Below are 22744 nucleotides of genomic sequence, written 5' to 3' on the forward strand. Positions count from 1 at the left end.
ATGATCCATATAAGCAGAGACAATCATATGAGTAATATGAACATAGCCACATGCACATGAAAAATTGTTTTCGCAGACTAGACATACTTGTCAATCTTGTCATTGGATTTTCATTGATTCTGTGGTTACCACCTATTATCAATCGCTACATTAAAATATAAAATCTATCCGGAATGATAAAAATCTTTTGATTAGTGGAGTTCCTATTGAAAAAAATTGCATTCAAACAACGAAAATGTCTGGATTTGATGAAAACCCTTTTGGCGATCCTACTATAGATAATCCATTTGCAGTGAGTCCATTAAAAAAAATTGTTGCAAAAACAACTGTTCTCAGGACACAAGTGTTAATTCCAAATAATTGTTTATTTTAGGATCCTTCAGTTCAGCAGGTGACTCAAAATGCAAGCGCCGGCCTTAGAATTGACGATTACAATCCCTTTGACAAACAAGGCCAAAAGACGACAGTTAGTATCTTTTTCAATTCTCTTGACTCGTCCATCTAATTTCGAAGTATCTATTTGATACCCTCATTTTTGTATTTGAAACTTCTAGAAATTCAAGTCATAATACCCTAATTTCAGATGAATCCTGAAAATTATCTTATCAGTTTATTTTGCAAAATACTGCATATTAAATATTTATGTTTTCTTTCCAATCTAGGGAGGACAGGTAGCAGGTCCTAATGTTGGGCCAGCTGTCATGCAACCTACTCAAGAATTGCCATCTTATACTAAAACTGGACAAACATACATTAAACCTGCCTTGAATACTGAGGAGTTGCAGGTGAAATATACACTGTATATATTCAGTATCCTGAGGAAATATTTATTTGATATAAATTGCAGAGACGCCAAGAAGAATTGGAAAGAAAAGAGCAAGAATTGAAAAGACGTGAAGAAGAAATGCTCAGGTCACAACAATACAATGTACGAAGAAATAACTGGCCACCAGTACCTGAACAATGCTGTTTTCAACCTTGTTTTTATCAAGATATTGAAGTAGATATTCCTGAGGTGTTTCAGAAAATTGTCTACCAACTTTATCATCTGTGGATGTGTTAGTATATTCTTTAAGAAACTAACTACATTCAGGAACTTGACAGTGTTATGTGTTTGAAATGGATATGGTGTTTTATAAAATCAATGAAGCTCATCAATTTCATTATGCAATAGTTGATTTCATCATTTCAAATATATATGACAGATAAAGTACATCTTGTAATTATAGGTGTTTTTTTACAGTTCATGGAATTGTAATGTTGCTAAATGTTTTGGGTGGTATAGTTCTACTCGATTTTCAAGTTGTAGCCCTTGGAATATTTTATGTGATCCTGTTTGCACCGTTTTCTTATCTGTGTTGGTTCAGACCTGCTTACAAAGCATTTCGTTCAGATTCATCGTTCAACTTCATGGTGTTTTTTTTCATATTCTTTTTTCAATTCCTCATCACTCTCTGCCAAGCAATTGGAATACCTGGTACAATGTAAGTAAAAAATGTTATTGTGCTAGTTAGTTCCCAAAAAAAATTAATAACAATTTTTCAACAGAGGACTAATAACGGCGTTTTCCACTTTCGGTGATTCTGTGAGCAGTATCTTCAAGGGAATTCTAGCATTGATTATTGCCGTTAGTTTTGGAATTGCCGCTGCTGGAGATTTATTTTTGATTACCAAGGTATGACAGTTTGTATATTTCCCATGATAAATTTCCTATTGATATTTTTCTTTGAATAAACATGTTTACTACATATTTGCATTTGAATTTTGATGAATGATCTTGAGATTAATTTTATCTCAAGAGGGTCTTATATTTTTCAAGAATATAGATACAAAGTGGAAAAACTTTGGAAATGATTGTTATTGTGTTAATTAGAATTTTGAAATGTCAGAAAATTAATTTTGAATGTGACCATTTATAATCTAATCAGTGGATTCATATGATTTGATATTTCAGATACACCGCATCTACAAAAGCTCTGGGGCTAGTTTGGCAAAGGCCCAAGAAGAATTCAAGTCTGAGTTTTTGAGTAATCAACATGTTAGAGGAGTTGCCACTAATGTTGCTGCAGCCGCTGTGCAATCCCAGTTTAATCAAAGAACTAATAATACTAGATATTAGGTTATTTTTCCCTAAAGTATTTATTCGAAGTGTTTATTTAATTTCTGTAATAATTGTTACTTACTCTGTATATTTCGTTTTCATCTAGGTTATTTATCATAGGTTTTCGATACCAAATGTGATGTGTGATTTAAGATCTTCATGACAGATTACGAATTTACAATGTCGTTTTGAAATTTTCAAACACATTCCAGAAAAATTGACTTGTCATTCAATTTATAATATTTGTTAGCATTCAATCCTAGATAATTTTTTTTTTTGGAAATTCCTTCCATAAAAATGTTAATATCGCTGGCATTGATTATTAAAGGTGAAGTTTCAATTATTTCTTTTTTGTTTATGTCATTTGAAATAAAGAGCATTCATTTAAATTCGTGGTCTAGTGTGCTGCACGAATTTATTTGAACGCTCGTTAGTTCCTTGTTCCTACCAAAGAAATGCTTCAGTTGCACATTTTAAATATTTTCTATACAAACTATGTCTGTAAGGCCCCTTTGAAAGCTTATGTGAGTTAAAAAACTGGTTGTGTTTTGAGAAGGCTTTCCCATTCAATTTAGATGTGGAGTTCTGTAAGACTAATAGACAGATTTTTTCGGATCGTTGGTTAGAACTACAAGGTTTCAGCCACTAAACCAACTAACATTGATAGTTTAAATTCTGATCTGATGGTCAAAGTTTTGTGGAACTCGATGTAAAATCTTCTATATGTATATTGATGAAATATGGCACTAGTATTATAGTTATTCTGTTAATACAGAATTGAATTTCATTAATATCTTATCCCCAGTAGCGTAGCTGTAGAAGGACAAGGTGATGCTGAGCACCCCTGCTCAGGGGGCCCTCAGATCCCGAGCTTTTTTCTCTTTGAAATCAAACTCATTTAGGTAGGTGCCCATTTTTTTTTTTTTTTTAACCGGGCCCCATATTCATCTAGCTACACCACTGGTTGGGTTGTCTACCTAAATTTTGAAATTTGAGTAAACTAAGATAAAATCTGATCAAGTTGAAACAGGATATGTTAGCTGGTTTGTCTCTGGTTGGCAATCATAAGACAATGACAAGTTCTAATCAAAAAACAAGAAAAAACGTGGTTCCACGTTAGAAGAAGGATGGGATGAGAATGTAGTACACTGACATTTGACAGAATAAGCAGAGCTGTTGCTGTTATGTAGGCAATGTTTAGGTTATCTGATTAAATGGTTTCGAAAATAGAGAAATATCAATCAAAAATCTAAAATTTTGTAACATAATGGCTACAAAAGGATTACATTACACACCATTAGGAACAGATGGAACGGACCATGCCTATAGGCAACGTATTGCCGCTCAATATCAAATAAGGTAATACTTTATTTCAAAAATATGCCTTACATATTTGAATTAATGCCAATTGTTCAATTAATTGTACATTCATTGTTTCAGTGCTCTGAATAAATCAAGACTAAAATACTGCATATTTTTCCATTACCTATTATTCTTTGCAATGTTGGGAAAATTATCTTCAGATATTCTAGACAGGTTAGATATATTTATTTTAGAAATTGAAGAACTTAGAATTCCTCAGGTAAGAAGAACCAAATATTTGAAGTAGTTGTTCTTAACTTCTATCTGAACTTTTTCAGCCGTTATGGTGGGAGTATGCATGGTGTGTGAGTTTACTGCTTTCTTTCCTATGTCTAGCTGCCATAAAAAAAAATCGAGTTAAGCCCATGAACCAGTACATTGCAGGATTAGTTGTTTTTGGTTTCATTCCACTTCTGTATGCTTTTATTTATTACTTCAAAGATGTCCTTGTTTATTTGACTGCTAAAGACGAAGAAGCTCTTGAAAATGTTCAGTTCTGGCAGGTATGCATTATTTTCTCTAAATATTTCTACCCGAAACTAACAAGAAACAAATTTATTTTGTTTTAGGATTATCCATATGGTCTTCTATGGTATGCTTTCATACTATTAGCTCTACAAGTACATGTGTTCTCTATTTATTTTGCATGGAATCTCTTACAAGCTTGGAAATCGAAGGGACTTAAAAAAACTGACTGAACACACTCTAGACAATTTCTGGCAACCATTCACCTCCCATTTGTCAAAAGCAATAGAAAAGACAATGTTGCTCATTCATGATTTCTCATTCTTTTTGACCCTAGAAGAGAATTATATATGTAATTTGTTTTTTGGATGGATTGATTGTTGAACTTTATTAAACAATTTATTTTTAAATATACTGTTTTCCTTTACATTACTTTTAGTATTCATGGAATACAGAAAACCAGTCCTTCAAATAGAATCTCAGATTTTTTATTGTTATTTTAAATCTCCAAATCAACTAATGAGTTGTTCCCGTAGATGTAAGATTTTATGAGTTTGGCTAATTTTAAATAATTACTGGATATTCTTGTATTATCAACATTATGGTGAAATGAAAGTGAGTTTATCATGCAATTTATAATAATTTATGAAAATTATTCTACCCATACCAAAGATAATTCAACAGAATAGATAAAATTCCAAATATTTAAAAACATCTGACGATTACAAGTATAATTTTTTTTTAGTATAAATATTTATATTAGAGTTGAGATTTTTGACTTCTGATATAAAAAACGAATAACTAAAATAGGATAGAGACTTAATGAATGATATTCATCATTTCAAGTACTAACTTTGAAATAATGAGGCTAGCACTTTGCTTTAAGAAATTTCAGCTTCACTGTAGTAATTCCCCTGTTCTCAATTCCCTGAAAATATATTCCTAAATTTCTGTGCAAGGAAATTTTGAAAAATTCTGAACAACTTTTGTCTGTCGGCCTGTGTGCCTGCAAACAGTGCAAACTCTTGTTTAGAGCCTAGAACTTCTACAATTAACAACCAATATGAATGAAATTTTGATTGTCTTGATTAGGCTATAGATCGTCCCATACGAATTTCAAAATTTTGCGGAAGTAAGGTAAACGTTGAACATGCGCAAAACGTTAAATTCCTGGTATTCCTATATTTCTAGTTTTGATAAAATGCGAGTTATTATTATTATATTATAATAGTTATTATAGGTATATGTTTGAATTTGGTTGACAGTAATTCCATTGCAGTTGGAGCTGTTTGCCCTTTGGCTCAATAATTTGCGTTGCTCAATAATTTATAAAATTCTTGGTTTTAGGATCCTGTCATAAAGTATTTCCGTAGAAAATTTTAGCACTTTTGAATAAACGGTACGCACTCTCAGAAGTGAAATTCCCAATATGACAAATAACGGACTAGTATAGAACGCGATAAAATAGTGAGGACCTGATAACATATTGAGGTCCCGCGAATTTGCCGTTTGCGCATGATCAAGGCGTTTATCATCACTCAAATTCTGATGGAATCACTTGTGACCCAATCTTAAATATATGTAACAAATATGATCATCTGTTCCAAGGGTTTGCGGACACACAGACAGATTTTTTTCATCTAGAAAATGAAAAAAAAGCTTTGTCGGAATCCATTTCGTATTAAGTTTGAAAGAAGAATAACTTCAAAATTTGAAAGGCATACCTTGAAGTAAATAAATTGGAAATGTGAACAAATTACTTGGCGTGCAAGTAATAACTATAATAGTGTATAGCTATTGCAACTTTCAATGGTTCAACGCAAATAATAAGTCGACCAGAATCGAATTCAGCTTCGCTATGTGAAATCAATTCTCAGTAATATGAATTAGTTGTTTATGGAATCGTTGATGTTTTCGGATCAAGTTCAAAGTTATTTCTCATTATAACTATACCAAACTTCATAATAATAAGATCGAGAATCTTTATTTACTTCCATTCGAGAAATTCTAGATGTGAAATAATACGGCGATGTAGGTATTTTAAAACAATTTCCTGATTCAGTTATTCCCTCAATTTATTAACACGTACACACACACGTCTGAATAGTTCGTTAGTTTTATTCGCAGCGTGGTCAAAGGTGTTACAGCAGTTGAATGATTTTGGAATAAGATCTTTTTATGAATGAAGCAAAAGTGCACGTGCAAGTTCCACAGCAGTCAACAACAATATGCCAACAGGTTTAGAAACGATTGAATGGATTTATATCCGCATATAGCGATAACTATTCAATTGATGTGATATAATTTTTTATTTGAGAGTAAGTTGAAACCATATATGTTTAGTAGTAGGTAGTTTATTCTAATTTGATTATTTCGAATATTTATTTTTTTCATCGAGTAGTACAAATGTACGATATTTCAGGTAGTTTTAGGGATTTATTTATTTGAAAACATTTATTAAACTGAGGATTGAGTTGGATACCACCAAATTGTTGTTGTTAGTCAACCACAATACGACAACAGGTTTAGAAACGATTGAATGGACTAATATATCCATTCTGCGGTATCGAATAAATTGATGTATACCTACCTATATCGATTTATACACAGGGTTTTCCAATAGCTATGTTAAAATAAAAAAAAAATCATATTAATAATTCAGTGAGACACATTTTTTCTTCTTTGAAAGGTTACATTATGCCATTATGTGCGATTAAAAAAAACATTCAAAATGAGCAACACGACTAGCAATTTTTGAACGAAAACTTGAGATGAATTCAGATGACAGTTACCTCTTAAAAAAAAGCTTTTTCGAAATGATATCCATAAGCGAATATTTTCAATAACATGACCAAATAAATCAAATCAGATATCGGATCAATTAAGTCTATATAAGATCCGTCTACTATGTAAGATTTAGATCGAATTCATCCCAAACAATGAATTAGAGAACTTAATAAAAAGGTCCCTTTCAAGATCATTTGATTTAACCTCAGTATCAATTCTTAACCGAGTTATTATGGGATGTTGAACATGTTAGATTTAGGAAATTTTATTATTGTTAGAAAGAAATTGGATGAATATTTTTATGAGAATATTTCGTAAGATTTATGATCAAATAGTAACGCAGTGTCTCACTACAAAAATCTTTAGAGTCGCAGATTTTTTAAAAAATAATACCTTTTTTATCTGAAAAATCTATTCACAAAAAAAAAGGTCATTGAATATTTTGTGACAAAAATATGTTTAGTCGATAACCTCATACTTATGACTACAGCTCAATTTGTGTGTGAATTCCCTTTTCACTTGTGGAAAAACCTGTCCTAATTTTGAAGAACTCACAGAGCATTTTCCCAGAAAAAATAAACGAAACGAGGACCGAGGACGATTATTACTGCTCACAACAACACTGGATCTCTATTAATAGCATTCTTCTAACCCCAAACAGCTGATGCTCAAGTTTACAGGGTCGGATTCTGTTAATTGAGGAGAAAACAATCGAAGCAACTGGGTTGTATTTATTTACCATTCGTTGTTGATAAATTCAGATATACACGTGTATATTACATACCACCTGGCATAAAATTGATGAAAACTGCTTTAATAATTTCTTAGAAAATTTACGTAATTGTTTTAATTATATTGTTAATTTTACATTAGGAGCGCTACACTCTTGATGGACAAGGCAGACAATGAAAACATGTGACTGTCATTTCCTCAACAAATAATTTCTATGGGAAGTCTGATCGACCGCATTTGTTCGATAAATCAGATATCGTCCAGATGCCAACTTCTCACTCCATACTGAAATACAAATGAGGAAGTAACACACCAGTCCAGGTCGTTTATAGTAAACGGCAAAATACACAGAAAAGTTTGTGATAATCGCGTGAAGAAATGTCAGATGGAAGGAGATGTTCAAGAGAGCTCGAAGTGATAGAGCCCCTCCTGGAGGTACCGGAAGAAACTTTGAGTAACCAGCCAACAGTGGAAAATTTACAAAATGCACGAACGAATGTAAGAAATAACAGAAGTGAGTAAATTTCGTCATCATTTTGTCCGAGTAGGGTGATTAATATAATCATTTCGATTATCACATTTGTATAAAGTAATATACGTTAATTTTCACGATTAGTCGCTGAAAAGTTCGACAATGTACTTTTCGAATTATCAATACTGATAGGAATTCAACTGGACATTGGCGTAGCATTCTAGTATTACAAACTATTCGTTCTAGGTGATAGCAGAATTATAGATTTTTAAGATGTGTACTATTGAAAACGAAATTAAGACTCATTTCATTCGGTACCTACAATAGATAGATATATCCACATATCACAACATTTATCTATTTGAAAAATTATTGATTCACTTGGAAACGATTCAACAAATAGCACAAATTTGAAAACATTTATAACAATTCACAATAACTCGTATGAACCATTTTATATTAATTATTTAGAATGAACGATAATTCCAAATAAATCTTGGTAAATTCCATTAGAGTATTTTTTGAATATTATTAAATGTACACCTTTTACATGTGGATACATTCATAATATAATTATATTGAACTTCTAGATAAATGTTATCGACTCGTAATAAATCCTTGAAAATAGTCCAACTCGAATTATTGATAGGTACTCAAAAAATTACACCTATCATTTTCGTTATCTGATAAAATTGTTACTTTTTAATTTGTTACGCAATTTTTTTTCTGTCTCACTGAATGTAGTATTAAATCTGACAGACTAGGACTGCAAATAATCAATCTGAAATACTCTTTTCTGATTTTAAACCATAATCATTTTTTTTAGGATATTTTTTCAAGTACATATATTATTATATCACCTGGGAACTTATCTTTATTTCGAAGATACAAAGCCAAGAAATTTTTAAACCATTTATTGAAAGAAAGAGCATTACAAAAAATGAATGAAAGAAAATTCAATAAAATCATATGATCAATAATTTCACTGGTAACTAATGCTGTAATGTAATTATAAAGATCTTGGTAAAAAAATGACATTACAGTATCATGGTTTCCAGTAGGTTAACCAAATATTAGACTATTGTAACTACGTGCCAAATAAGAAATGAAAAAAATTAGTTTGAAAATTATGGAATTAACAATGATAAATTATTGATCATATAAGGTCATTAAAGGCAAATTAATTCAATGAACAGTATTACACACATAAGAAACAACGAAATATTGAACATGCAACTGAGACAAATCAATAGAACAAATTCAAGATACTATTTAAAGCTTTACAGCAAAGCAAAAGACACATATCTTACAATTTCAATCCAAATGGTGGTACTTTTGAAGATTGGTATATGACATGTATTTATTCTAAAAGCTTGGAATTCGCATGCAAAAAATTAATTGGGATTCTAAAACAAAGTGAGAAATACAAAGGAATTCTATTAGAGCACCATGTGTTCAGAAGGATGGAGAAATTCGACATCCATTGAATAAAAACATTTTTTTTTTAGGTTTTTGCATTTTTGAATTTTTTTAGTCATTTTTTTATTTTAAAATTTTCAATCAAGAATAAAACACGAACTACCTACCAACTAACAAGAACTAAAACGGAACAAGGAATATCAACATCAACAATTCTATCACAAAATATTTTCGAAACAATTTTTTTTTGCAAATTTTTACCTTTTTTAATTTTTTTTGCATTTTAAATTTTATAACTCTTTAACTCAATCTAAACGCATTAAAATTCGATAATGGGATAAGTGAAAGTGACAGGAAAACATTTCTAGATCCTATCCAGCAGTCTCACCTGAATTATTATTCAGCTAATTCGAAGGGAGTTGGTGGTTCTGGGCTCAACTCAGATTCATCTTCTGATGAATCATCAGAAGGATTCACATCTAGGGAACCGGAGCGCCGTCCTGTATATTCGCCGTCCTCATCGTCCTCTTCATCTTCGTCATCATCATCATCTACTGGGAAATTAATCGCCAAGAGGTCCTCTTCTCTTGGGAGCTGGTGTGGCCGTCTGAGTCCATCATCGCTAGCAGCAGCGGTGTATACTATTCGCGGAGCGAATATAAAACTCATTGAGGACGGCATGAACGGAGATTGGTTTCCTTCTCCGGTTCCCGTCACTCTATGGCGATATCTAGCTGCATCAGGATTGCGTGGTGGGCGCATTGGCCAGGTGTTACCATCACCAATTCCTACGTCTCCAAAAGCTGATGGAAAACCCATTCGACTGGGCCCTTCTGTAGCTCGGCCAGCTGCTTCTCCGACTCTAGCAGCCCCTTCTCCAGCAGCTCCAAGTGCTCCACGTGATGCTGAAGGTATAACAGCGGCGTCTCCAACTTCCCCGGAGGTAGCATGGACGGCAGGCACATCACCTCTAGATGTAGAAGGTGCATCTTGTGCATCAGCAGATGGGGGATTACCCACATCATCAGGAGGCGGTGGGTCCTCTAAATCAGCAAGGAGATTAGTCTCGGAATGGGAGGCGTCAACATTGGAAAATTCTTCAGCCAAAGACATAACAGATGGTGAATCTCCAGATCCAAACAAGGAAGATGAGGAGGATGGTTGAAGATTGATAATTTCACCGGAAGAAGATGAACTCGTCTCGGTGTTGCTTGATCTAGCTGAGGTTGGAGCACCACGAAATTCGTCCAAATCAGGAGATTGAGGAGATTCCATGTCTGCAGTAGAGGTGGTATCGGATGGTCCTTCTGAAGGTTCTTCCAACAGCAATGGTGGTACTATTTGGGATTGGGATGAGTCTTCATCGCCGGTTGTTGCATCTGGAATGACAATAGATTCGGAAGAACATGATGTGGTTAAGTCGACTGAGCAGATGTTTCCATCTCCAGCAGCTCCTTCGTTTTCAATATTGGAAGACTCTTCGATCATAAGCACATCGTCATCGCTGCTTATTTCATGAACTCCAGGATCGTTGGTTGGACTTGATGTCAAATCTATGGTTTGTTCACTTGGTGTAGATGAAAGGTCATCCATGGTCCATCTGAAAGTTAGATCGTCTGAATCAATATCGATGATTGGTTCTGGCTGAGCTGGAGGCTCTGGAGCAGACGTTGACTGGGTAGAAGTTGAAGGTTGATTAGAGTACTGCATATAGCTTTGACTGGATGGTGGAGTTGGTGTGATGCAAGTGGGAGGACAAGATGTCTTGCTTCTCAAGCGCAGCTTCTTCGTCTTGCAAATGGTTTGTAGGTACATTCTGATCCTTTCATCGTCCAAATTTTCTTTGGGAGCATATGGTAATGGAATCGGCCAAGTGGTCTGTCTATGGGGACTGAGCTGGCGTCGTTTGATGGTCGGTATCAGGAATTCTCTGCTGGGTCCAGGTCTCACAGATTCGTCGCTGGAGCAAGCTGCAGACGATTCTTCAACTGTAGACGGTACGTCCAGTTTCTGTTGGGCAGCCATTTCTGATGGAGATGGAGCAGGTGTCGGTGATGGTATTCTTACATATTCTTGGAAGCTGCTTCCACTTTCATCAGGTACGTTCACGCTGAAGTCTCTTGATGAGCCATGTTCTGAAGAATCTGAGTCACTGGATTCTGTATCAGTGCTGATGGTTTTCCAATCTGAGCCAGAGCTGCTGCCAGCTGCTGCTGGATTTTCACCCATTGGGACTGTGGAGCTCTCAGTGGAAACTTGCTGGGGCATTTCACCTCTAGGTCCTATTTCGGGAGGTGCGGTCGCAGAAGCTGTTGAATGGGCACCATGTTCACGCTTATGCTTTTTCTTCTTTTTGAAGCATTGTGATCTCATGCTGACGAAACAATCTTCGAATTCTCTTCTCATACCAGGATCATGGTTAAATGTGATCATAACTGCCAATACTTCGTTGTCGACATTGAGGGCATCTCGCATGGCGTATTTGGTAGGAATGAAGATGTAAGGTATGTCTCTTTGCTTGCAGTTGCTTACTATTTCCAACATCGGTGCATCTATGAAGGTGTCTGCTGCCAACATTACCAAACAAGGTACTGGCTCCTCTTTCATGGTTTGCAGCGTGTCGAGTACATGTCTTGTGCCAATAAAGACTGATGATGAAAAATAGGTGGCTGAAACAAGAATCAACATCTTAAGTACAATGTTAAAATATATGCAAGTTTCACATTCGTAATCTGCAATAAAAATTCGAAAAAACACAATATTTTAGATTGTACCTTATCTAGATGATGGGAGTACCAGTAAAAAATTTAATTTTGGTTCAATTGAGGGTTTTAGAAAAACAAAATGGACGGAAAATATGAATAAGAGCAAATATGAATGGTTTCTAAAAAATTCATTAGAAAAATATCACTCGCTGATGTTTTTTTTTTCAACAATTAATTGAATAAAATGGAAAATGGTGATATGCTTTGGAAATATGTGAATTTCAATTAATTCTATCGGTCAGAATCAATCAACCACCATTAAAAAGAAGGAAGCTTGGACGCCATTTTGGACGCCGTTTAGCTTTGATTCAATTTTCCAAAATTTTGATTAAATTCTGAGGATATGTTCTAAAAAAAAATTGGAATTCTGGATAATTAAATGAAATAATGAAAAATCAAAATGATCAGCAAAATTGTATGGAAATAAAAGATATTTTATTTCCATGACTCAAAGGTTTTTTTCAAATTAATTAAAAAAAGCCTAAAAATGACTAAATTTTGTGGCGAACTGATAGCTGAATTTCCGAAGACTAATTTAATTAAGTTTAAAGCATTGCAAGGGATTAAATAGCAGTAGTTTCAAGATTTCAAATTCAGAAGCGTCCTTTGGCGTTTTTTTCAAATTAATTAAAAAAAAGCCTAAAATGACTGAATTTTGTGGCAAACTGATAGCTGAATTTTTGAAGACTAATTTAATTAAGTTTAAAGTATTGCAAGGGATTAAATAGCAGTAGTTTCAAGATTTCAAATTCAGAAGCGTCCTTTGGCGGCCATTTTGGACTCGGAAAATTTTCCAAAAAAAGACCTTTTATGAAGAATTGAATGGGTGAAATGGAAATTCGCATGAAAGAAAAATTTAAGAACAACAAATCCTCAGAATTGATGCAATAAATAATAGTCTCACCCTTCCATAGCAGAATGTAGCACTTGTTGGTCACAGTCCTCGTGCCTATGGGCTTTGCCATCAAGTTGCAGTTTTTGATGACCTGCTCATACTCGATAGCGTCTGGAAAACGCAGGAACTCCAACATGTCCGTACCCTGAGATGTACGGATTGGCCTGCTGTGGGCCATCTCTGAAGAGGACCACCAGCACTAGAAGCTTTCTTCAGGGAGACACCATCCGAAGTCGACCACACCACAGCAAACGAAGACGAAGAATGACCAGAAGCCTCGAACTGCGGCAGCTACGAGATCTTAATAGCTACGCGTAGCCACGCTAAGGCATAGAAAAGTGCGCATGTGCATAGAGCATGCGCGTCATAAGTTCGTTTTTATTCGCATCCTGGACAATATTCGACCCTGGAAAATCGTTTTAATCAATCGATTCTAATTATATTTTGGAAATTAATCAAGGGTATCACTAATCTTTAAATAACTCGGGGTATTATATGGACGAAAATAATTTTTTTATTAATTAAGTACAGTTGATGACGTCATAGGGTCATTGACGACAGAATATCAGGAGGTTGTCTAACTTAATACTATTTTTATAATAAATAAAATATAATGATCTAACGATATCAACAAATTTATTTAAAGTTGATATTATTGAATCATTCGCAAAATAAAACCTACAAGTTTTCTAGAGCCAAATATTGAATGAAAAACCAAATATTTTTTAATAGTCTTTTTGATTCATTATTAGTCAAATTCGTACTTGTGATTTTTGATTCTCTCTGCAGAGGAATTATAAATAAACATTTCAGTATTCTCATGAAATTTATAGATTTCCGAAAGAATAAAATAATTTTTGAAATTATAGTATGTCTGGTACAACACTCGGTAAGTCGATAGGTAACTATATTCTCTACTTGGATCTTTTGGAACAAGTATGTATATATTCAATATGGTATACCTGCACAATTTTATCATTTATTCATTGAGAAAACGAAATTTCATAGGGACAGATTTAGCCCATTCACGAACTCGACATATTCGGTTTCTTATCCTGAAAATTTCAAGTTCCTACTTTAGCACATTTCGCTAAAGAGTTAGGTATCGTATGCAAATAAATAATTTGAATTCTTCATCAATGAGTCCAACCAATCATTTACGACCATTTTAGCCCGTTGATTCACAGGAACAAGCGCACAAAATTGGCATTCAAATTTTAAGTAAAATATAATATGGTAAATCAAACTGATATTGAGATATTTCTCTATCCTGATCTAAAACATGAATAATTGGTTATATGAAATGGAAACTGTTGGTATTTTTCAAGCAGCCTGTAGTATGCCGATTTTCCTTTATCGATTTTCTTTGAACTTGCAGCTATGGAATGACATTTTAAATATAGATATCCCTAGGTTAACAGTCATATTTAATTTAAAATGAAGCATTAGTGAAGCCCTAGTGAATGCTTCGGTATGAAGGTATGAATTATCCATATACCATTGTTGCTTATTCTAGAAATGATGAGAGTAAAATCACTTAGAGGTTATGTTGAAATTTATATTATTTGCCTACCTTTAATTAGAGAACCAATATATACCCATGCAATATCTTTCTCTTTGGATTTCTTATTGAATATTTCACATATTTTTTCGTTAATGCTGAATAACTGTCATCTATTGAAATAAATAATATTCTATTTACCATTTATTTCTGATTCAACTCGATGAAATAATGTTCAGTTGGAAAAATCGCTTAGAAGAAGCTTAAAAATAGTAAAAGTAATTTTTATTTATTAGAGAATAAAAACATTATTTTTATTTATTGTTCAAAATTTTGAAAGGAATTTCCTCAAGCCAATGCCTGAATAATATTCAAGTTTGCGCTGAAAATTTTCAATATTGCTATTTTTTTCTATTGTTGTAGGTGTTGCTATAATTGAAGAGGAAGATGCTAAAACAAAAACTAAAAAAGTACCCCCAGACGGAGGTTGGGGTTGGCTGGTGCTTTTTGGAGCCACCTTAGTCAATGTTCTCATTCCAGGAACAATTAAATCTTTCGGAATTCTTCTGGTGGAATTTTTAGAGGTTTTTAGAACGAGTCCAGCAACAGCTATGTGGATACCATCTCTATGTTACTTTTTATATAGTTCCTTAGGTGAGATTCATCTTGAAAATTAATTTTCTGAGATTAAATTATAGGTTCACATTGCTGATTTTGATAATACCTATTCATATGACAGGTTTTATTATATACTACTCAATAATTGAATAATTATAAAATGAATTAAAACAATAAATTTGCGGTGTTATTAAATTTGAAGAAGGAATCTAAATATCGTTTTGTAAATGCAGCTCAGATACTTTCCATTGAGCAAAAAAGATCGGACAAAAAGAGTTCTATCCTTAGAGACTGTCCATCAGCACTATTCTTTTGAGTAAACAATTAGACAGTGGCCTAAGAATATCGAGATAGATGGCACTAAACAAAAACATTTATTATTTATGTATATCATACTAATATTGTATTGAATTTGATTTCAGGTCCTGTATCAAGCATCCTATCATTAAAGTATTCCTATAGAACTGTTACGTTAATTGGAGGTACCTTTGCAGCAGTTGGAATGATGTGTACAACATTTGCCCAAAATATAATATATGTGTATATTACTGTTGGAGTTTTTGTTGGAACTGGAGCAGGCCTAGCTTTCCCTCCAACTGTGTATATTGTGACAAGTTATTTTAACAGATTACGTGGTCTAGCTAACGGTATTTGTATATCTGGCTCAGCCCTTGGCTCTATAATATTACCACCCCTTCTGAGAATTATTCTAGAAGAATATGGTTATCGAGGGACCTGCCTGATAATCGGAGGTTTGATTCTAAACGTTTGGGTAGCTGCTTTATTCTACGATCCCGTAGAGAAACACATGAAAACTATAATAATAGAACCAGAAGATGAAGATGATAAGCAAGAAGAATTGATAGTCACAAGTACTTTGAAATCTGTAAACCAAATTGATGAATCTTCATCAGTTGTGGCCGACAGTATGCTTAGTGATACAGTTTTCTCAGAAGCCTCACGGAAATTCAATCGAAGCGCTTCTAGTACAGCTATGCAAACTCTCAGAACTCAGGGCACGGTAGAAAGGAAAATAAGTGTCCCTGCATGTATGTCGAATTCTACACAAACAACAGAAAGGCAAGACGGAACATTTCAAAGATTGAGAGTTCCGAAGATTGCTCAACCACCCAAAAGGAGCCCTTCTACTAGTTCGTTTCAGTACATAACTACACCCTACCATGGAAGTGCTTTAACATTACAACCTGAAGTATTCGCTAGTTCTTTTAGCCTGAGGGGATCACAAGGGAAACTCAACGAACCACCTAAAAAAAAATTTATTGACTTAGCATTACTCAAAGATCCTATATACCTTATAATAATGATATCAAGTGGAATAAACGCAGTCAGTTATACGAACTTCTTGATAATATTACCGCAATATGCAATAATGCAAAATTTCGGGAAGACCAATGGGGCCCTATTGTTATCAGTTGTATCAACGTTTGATTTGATTGGTAGAATAGGTGGATCAGCTTTATCTGATCTTCAGTGTTGCCCAAAATTGGGTTATTACATTGGTGGACTGTTAATATCTGGATTAGCTTTATCTTTTCTACCAGTGTATCCAAATTTTGTATATGTTTCATGTTGTTGCGTAGTATTTGGTATATCATCTGGAGCATATACAGGGGTCACAGCCGTTATAATGACGGATATGTTAGGAGAGGATAGACTTCAATCAACATATGGTATATCCTTGTTTTTTAATGGTATATTACAGTTAATAAGTCCACCTATATGCGGAGCAGTATTAAATGGTCCTTCGACATATGTTATGTTATTCATTGTTTTAGGTATTATGTTAGTATGTGCAGCATCTTTATGGCTTCTCATGCCTTGTATCCCAGATTCAAAAAAACACAACAAGGAAAAAAAGAATTATGTACTGTAAATTTTTTCTAATCTGAATGTTCTGTAGCTTACAGAATGCATACATGTATATTTGAGTGATTATGGAAAATTATTTACCATCTGATCACGTGCCATATGGAAAAACATCGACGATAACAAATTTTATATATTTCAAATAAGAAGCAATACGAACTTCTGGATATAAATTTATATTAAACATGTCAATTATGTTCCAAGTAAGATATTATTCAATTAAAATAATATCCTGTATAAAAAACAAAATCAGTTTCCACAAAAATGCGAAAAGTTGTGAAAAAAAATCTTACAAATTAGTTTATCACAAATAAAACACATTCCTAAATAACGCATTTTGTTCTCATTGCTTCAAATGAATAATTTTCATTTGAGACATGGTTTTCTGCAAGATTTTTCATTTTAACGAAGTTAATTATATTGAGCTCTCAAAATAATTTAATTTACATATTAGTAGATCAACTTCTAAGTGGAATTATTCTTAGCAGGGAACCAACATTGATTTCTACCTGAGCTTAATTAATCACGGAAAAGGATAACACCGAGAATCAAAACAATTCAAATATTTTAAGAATACACTATTTTAGTGATATTTTTAATAATATTTCAATTTGATGTCAACAAACTAACTCCTTCAGATAATATTTTGGTACTTGACAGAATGAATTACATATCAAGTTATTAGCAATAGCTTAATAAAAATTGACAAAGTATCCCATTGTAAATATTTTTATATTGTATTTTAAATGATTTGAGAATTATTTATGGAAGGATAAAGATAAGAAAATTGCATTAATAACTAACGGAGTTTATTCAAACCGTATTTATATTGACAAATAAATCTTTTTAAGTATAGTCTTCTTACATCTGCTTATACCTCTAAAAAAAATCAATTAGTGCTAATGATTTCCTATAAAAACATAATTCTTCAACAAATAATCAATTTCCCAGTGGAAAATTAAACAATATCAACATATTCATATAAGTTGTTTTAACTATTCTTTCCAAAATTCTACATAGGTTTCCATGTAACCATTTGTAGTTTTCTATTCAATTCTTCAAGAATAATGGCACACTGTTTTTGCTTTTCTGGTGGTAAATTATTGACTAAGTCATCATCGTCTTCCTCTTCTTTTTTAACTTTCTTTTTTCTTTTTCCTTCCTTCTTATTGCTATCATCATCCTCACATTCGCTAGAACGCTGTTTAGTCTGGAGAATATAGAATTTCAAGACATACTATAGGAAAGCAATATTGAATATATTACCCTTCTGACACGTTTATCGAACTCTAAAGCATCGTAATAGTTAGGTTTTTCTCTTCTTACTCTCTGCGTTCTTCTCCTCATATCTGCTCCTGGGGATAACACCCTAGCTGTTCTTCTCGCATTAAAAAACGAATGACCACAAGGGCAAGCTTTACATGCTACTGGTACCTGAAAGAACTAGATACAATTAAATGCATTCTGAAAATAAAAAGAATACATACCTGCTGGTCACATTTTGGACAACCTTTTGCAATCATTTCGCAGAAGTATTATTACATCTTTGAATAATTTTTCAACATTATAATTGAAATGTCACATTTAATTAATTACTCTATTGATATTAGTTGTTTCTTGAATAATTCAAGACACGGATAATATTTATTTGTTGATGGTGAATGCTTTCTAATATTAATAAAAATATAAATAGAAATTGTTCACAGACGTAGAAAAAACACAGAAATCAATCAAAATGTTTTTCTGAAAGAAACACTGGGTGATAGAGATTATTCACACCAATTATTCTTAATTATCATGACTAAGGAAAAATAAATTTTTAATACAAATATGTGAATTGGCTCTGATTGAATACGGAAATAGAAATATATATCAATTTTTCAGGAATTTCATCTCGAAACAGAGATGACATCTATACACAATTTACTGAACTAATAACAACGACTGTCTAATATGGGTAGAATTCTATAACAAATAGGACTCATCCAACGTTAGATTCGAAGTAATCTATCTAGATGTCGCCATAGACCAACAATAATTTAAAAATATTTTTCTACGCAAAAACGATACCAAATTCGGAATCTACAGCCTCCAAAATTGCTAATTACATGAAAATATGATTGAATTCGCACCGTCGATTTTGAGGGAAAAACCTTGGATTTTGCAGAAAAATATGTTTGTTCTCGTATCATCTCGAAAAATTGATATTGAGAAGAATTTTTCAAGCTGAATACTTATCTGCAATCAGTTTCTTTCTAAATTTCAAAACATTCAGGGGGTTGATGGATGCCTTAGACTAATACAATCTAAGATGGATGCATATGGTCTAGTCGAGAAGAAAGGTTCTCTAATTATTTTTTTAAGTTAATCATCGGATGCCTCCTCTACCTTCTGGTGATCCTGTTACTCGCTTCGTGAAGTGTCGTTGCTTTTCGTTGACCATAGAAATAGTTGAAGTATTAGGAGTAACCTTCATAGAACCTTCTATGATTACTCCGAATACCTCCTCGCCTTCCTATGTTCCTAATACACAATTTCAGATTTACGAAACGAGGAACAGGACCGGATCCATAGAATTATGGAGGAGGTATCTAATGAGTAGCGGAAAAATTTATGTATTGGTTTATTGCTTCTGCAGACATTTTACTCTGTAATTGTAGTATATATATATCTAAATTTCGACTTCGTAGGATTTAAATCAATTCGACAATATTTTCTGAAAAATTTATCGAAGACTTAGTATGATTTTAGTTTTTCTCTCCTACTAGGAATAATTTTCTTTATTCGATTCCTTAACTTTAAACCATGATATGTTATTCAAAAGTTTGCCTTATTCAACTACTTCCGGGTATATGATATTTTATGTTCTCAGACTTTATTGTTCGTTCAATAGAGCAAGAACAATATATTGAACTTGGTACGCTCTTAAAACCGTAAATTTATAGGCCAATTCTAGATCCATATGGTTGAATCAAATTCTAATTACATTAAATCATCTATAAGGAGATACTTAGTGCTACTGTTAACAAAAGAGTTTTGGGATTCAGCTTTTTTGAGAGCCAATTGCACTGAGTGCTTTCATTGTTCGTTACTTACTAGTTCTAGTCAAATTCAAGATTAATTTTTGTGAGCTAAGCTTCCAGTCATTCAATTTTTTTTATCGCATGATACAATTCTTCAAATTTATAGATGCACTTCTTGGTTGGATAAAAAGGATATAGATATCGAATTATTTTTTTATACTCAATATTGTCTACAAGTACATGTGGTACTGAAGAAACGATTTTACCATCATTCAATTTACCATCATTTCAGTCAAACAAAAAATACTTTTCGAGGTATACTTTAATTTGCAATCACCATTAACTATTTAAATAAAGATAATTTTGTTTTATATCATTTTATTTATACAATATACATATTATTCTATTACAGTTTGGTTTCTCAGTACAGACATGTTAAGGTGAAGGTCATGTTCTGGACAAATTACAGCTGAAAAAAAAAACAAATGGAATCAAGAAGAAATCCCTGTAGCACCTACACTATTTTGTTTTATTTTTCTTTTACAGTTTGGCCCTTGTCGGATATCTCCTAAGATATTTCAAGGTATAGCTAAGATTGAAAACCATAAGGTACAAATAGTATTCTGGAATAATACTCAAAAATAGTATTCAGACTGACTGAATATAGCTTTAATTTGAAGATTTTACATTCAAATATGATATTCTAAGGGAAACTTCTTGCTCAATTCATAAACTCAAGGTTATTAAGAATCAGGAGTTAAAAAAATTGCTTTCAAGTTATTGATATTTTTTCAGTATATCTGTAGTTTCCTTTGGTAGATCCTCTAATTTCCAATGATCGAAAACTTTAAGATTGCATGTTTTTGTTTATTAGAGTGATTTTTGTAAAAAACGTGAGGGATAAAATGAATGAAATTGAAAGTATTGAGTGAATAGGAAAAATGATTGAATAAAAATCTCATTAGTCACATAATTGTTCTTTATTTTGTGGATACTGTATTGATATAAGTTTCCACTTCCAAAACATGGGGTCAAGTATCAATAAAAGTGGTTTGGATGTATTCAGCATTTACTTAATTTACAATATGCAATCATACATAAGTTGAATTATACCTACAGCCAGAAAAATATCACCACATATTTTAAACTACATTCGAGTTCTAGAGCACGACTGCTTTTCTAAGGGATGCAGGTCGCATCTATCTTTACAGTCCTTTCTTGTTCGTTAAAGATTCTTCTTTAGTAACAGCTAAAATGGGATGTATAAAACATTTCTAAATATACATAGAAAATTAAAACTTGTATAAAAACACCATTTCGGTACTTCCTTTGTACATTTATTTAATTAATTCAGTATCAGACATGTATAAAGCATTCGCACAGTAATACCATTACGAAATGAGACAAGTGAGTGCGCAGGAAAATAAAGGGAATAAATGACCACCATACCAGGCAACTCGAGGGCTACTGTACTACTGTACTCTGATATCATAAAATAAATACATAAGTAACACGGATGTTAATATTTCCAGAAAGACGTATCTTGCTTAATTTACAAAATGGTACAATTAATTACGGATTACACTAATTAATTTTAATTAGCTATCAGAGGGTCTATGGGAGCCCTAGGGCCCATTCATATTTTTTTTTATCTTTCATCCGCACGCACTCACGCGAGCTTCTAGTCCTATACAGGCTCTGTACACCATCCACGAGTATCTACAGGGTGGGATTAGCTGCGCGAAATTTGAAACAGTACTTTGGACAGGAGCAACGCCACCTGTTGATCCAAGATCTGGCTCATCACTAAGGCCAACAGTCGCGCTTCCTGTTGAACCATTAAAGCACGATTATCGGGATGCTGAGCCAGGAATACAAGGGTAGCAGCCGCACGTCGCAACATGTCCAAACTTGTACCCATCGAATCTGGGTTGTCCCGTAACGCACCAATACCATGCTGATTTGCTACTCCTAATGCACTCTGTTCGGCATGCTCGATGAATGCTACCAATAAAGACACGCAAGGCGTTTGAGAAGCTACCACGCGCGCAAGACTGCTATCAGCTGCAGCTAAATAGTGGAGAAGATTTATCGAGAATTCCCTTAGTACTTGATCCTCCGATCGGCACAGATGTTTCGTTAGGACTCCGCATAGTTTTTCCAATCTCGAGAACGGTGGTGTGGCTATAACCAGATCGACATTACAATTAGTAACACATAATTTACACAGGGCTTCCAAGGCAAGTCGTTGAGGTGATAGAAGTGATGATGGCCCCACGGATGGAAAAGGATCTTGTCCAGCAGCCGAAGGACATATTGCCCAATGGAGGAGGCCGTCCAGTAACGGTCTAGCTATCTCCTCCGAAAACTGGGATACGTCTATTTGACCAGAAATGTTCGCTATCGCTACCAGGATATTTTCTCTTATCTGTTGCAGAAAATCCCACCACCATTCTCCTTCACCTTGCAAACTGCTACAAGAATCGCCGAAGTCAGCATCCTCCTGAAATGAGTAAATCAAAATCAATCATTCCATATAATAATGGTATGTTTCAAGTCTTAACATGCTGTTAACAGCTTTCAATTCCACCACAAAATCAGAGATGACACAGAAAATAAAATCTTAAAATGATATGCTCAAGTAGCATGATGACGAAGACAAGTACCGAAAAGAGCAAAACGTCAAATTTGTTGGCCCAAAATGTATGGAATCATTA

General features: G+C 33.5%; 6 protein-coding genes and 1 long non-coding RNA gene across 21 annotated transcripts in view; 3 read left to right on the forward strand and 4 right to left on the reverse strand.

Annotated features, from left to right (window-relative positions):
• Positions 1-98: 98 nt before the first annotated feature.
• LOC123686703 (secretory carrier-associated membrane protein 1) lies at positions 99-2444 on the forward strand. The gene is made up of 7 exons (XM_045626939.1): positions 99-292; positions 374-466; positions 663-785; positions 848-1058; positions 1244-1484; positions 1549-1675; positions 1955-2444. Exons 1-7 carry the CDS (start codon positions 236-238, stop codon positions 2117-2119), a joined length of 1017 nt encoding a protein of 338 aa, XP_045482895.1. The 5' UTR covers positions 99-235; the 3' UTR covers positions 2120-2444.
• A 797-nt stretch (positions 2445-3241) lies between these two features.
• On the forward strand, positions 3242-4338 carry LOC123685574 (protein jagunal). The gene is made up of 4 exons (XM_045625256.1): positions 3242-3460; positions 3542-3683; positions 3742-3966; positions 4033-4338. The coding sequence occupies exons 1-4, from the start codon at positions 3369-3371 to the stop codon at positions 4159-4161; spliced, it is 588 nt and encodes a 195-aa protein (XP_045481212.1). The 5' UTR covers positions 3242-3368; the 3' UTR covers positions 4162-4338.
• On the reverse strand, positions 3872-7583 carry LOC123685576. Its single transcript, XR_006748328.1, has 2 exons — positions 7194-7583; positions 3872-4261 (listed from the first exon to the last, which is right to left on the reverse strand). It is a non-coding gene; the product is annotated as an uncharacterized LOC123685576 (long non-coding RNA).
• LOC123685573 (monocarboxylate transporter 4) lies at positions 5857-17335 on the forward strand. 3 transcript variants are annotated; one of them, XM_045625253.1, is made up of 4 exons: positions 5857-6246; positions 7589-7961; positions 14923-15153; positions 15540-17335. In XM_045625253.1, exons 2-4 carry the CDS (start codon positions 7826-7828, stop codon positions 17009-17011), a joined length of 1839 nt encoding a protein of 612 aa, XP_045481209.1. In that variant the 5' UTR covers positions 5857-6246; positions 7589-7825; the 3' UTR covers positions 17012-17335. The 3 variants fall into 3 exon arrangements, with proteins under 3 accessions (XP_045481209.1, XP_045481210.1, XP_045481211.1); XM_045625254.1 differs by having other exon boundaries at positions 7592-7961; XM_045625255.1 differs by lacking the exon at positions 5857-6246 and adding an exon at positions 14377-14477 and having other exon boundaries at positions 7840-7961.
• On the reverse strand, positions 9659-13279 carry LOC123685572 (mucin-5AC-like). Its single transcript, XM_045625252.1, has 2 exons — positions 13008-13279; positions 9659-12007 (listed from the first exon to the last, which is right to left on the reverse strand). The coding sequence occupies exons 1-2, from the start codon at positions 13174-13176 to the stop codon at positions 9735-9737; spliced, it is 2442 nt and encodes an 813-aa protein (XP_045481208.1). The 5' UTR covers positions 13177-13279; the 3' UTR covers positions 9659-9734.
• Positions 17336-17796: 461 nt separating the features above from the next.
• LOC123685575 (UPF0547 protein C16orf87 homolog) lies at positions 17797-18852 on the reverse strand. Its single transcript, XM_045625257.1, has 3 exons — positions 18492-18852; positions 18271-18438; positions 17797-18214 (listed from the first exon to the last, which is right to left on the reverse strand). Exons 1-3 carry the CDS (start codon positions 18525-18527, stop codon positions 18017-18019), a joined length of 402 nt encoding a protein of 133 aa, XP_045481213.1. The 5' UTR covers positions 18528-18852; the 3' UTR covers positions 17797-18016.
• A 2136-nt stretch (positions 18853-20988) lies between these two features.
• Positions 20989-22744, reverse strand: part of LOC123686437 (trithorax group protein osa) — a 73096-nt gene continuing 71340 nt past the window's right edge. For all 13 annotated transcript variants that reach the window (XM_045626574.1, XM_045626573.1, XM_045626571.1 and 10 more), the window contains one exon: positions 20989-22530. In XM_045626574.1, the coding sequence (XP_045482530.1) occupies positions 21760-22530 (771 nt within the window). In that variant the 3' untranslated portion in view covers positions 20989-21759. The remainder of the gene's footprint in view (positions 22531-22744) is intronic.

This window comes from Harmonia axyridis, chromosome X (assembly GCF_914767665.1).
Source record: "Harmonia axyridis chromosome X, icHarAxyr1.1, whole genome shotgun sequence".
Lineage (NCBI taxonomy): Eukaryota > Metazoa > Arthropoda > Insecta > Coleoptera > Coccinellidae > Harmonia > Harmonia axyridis.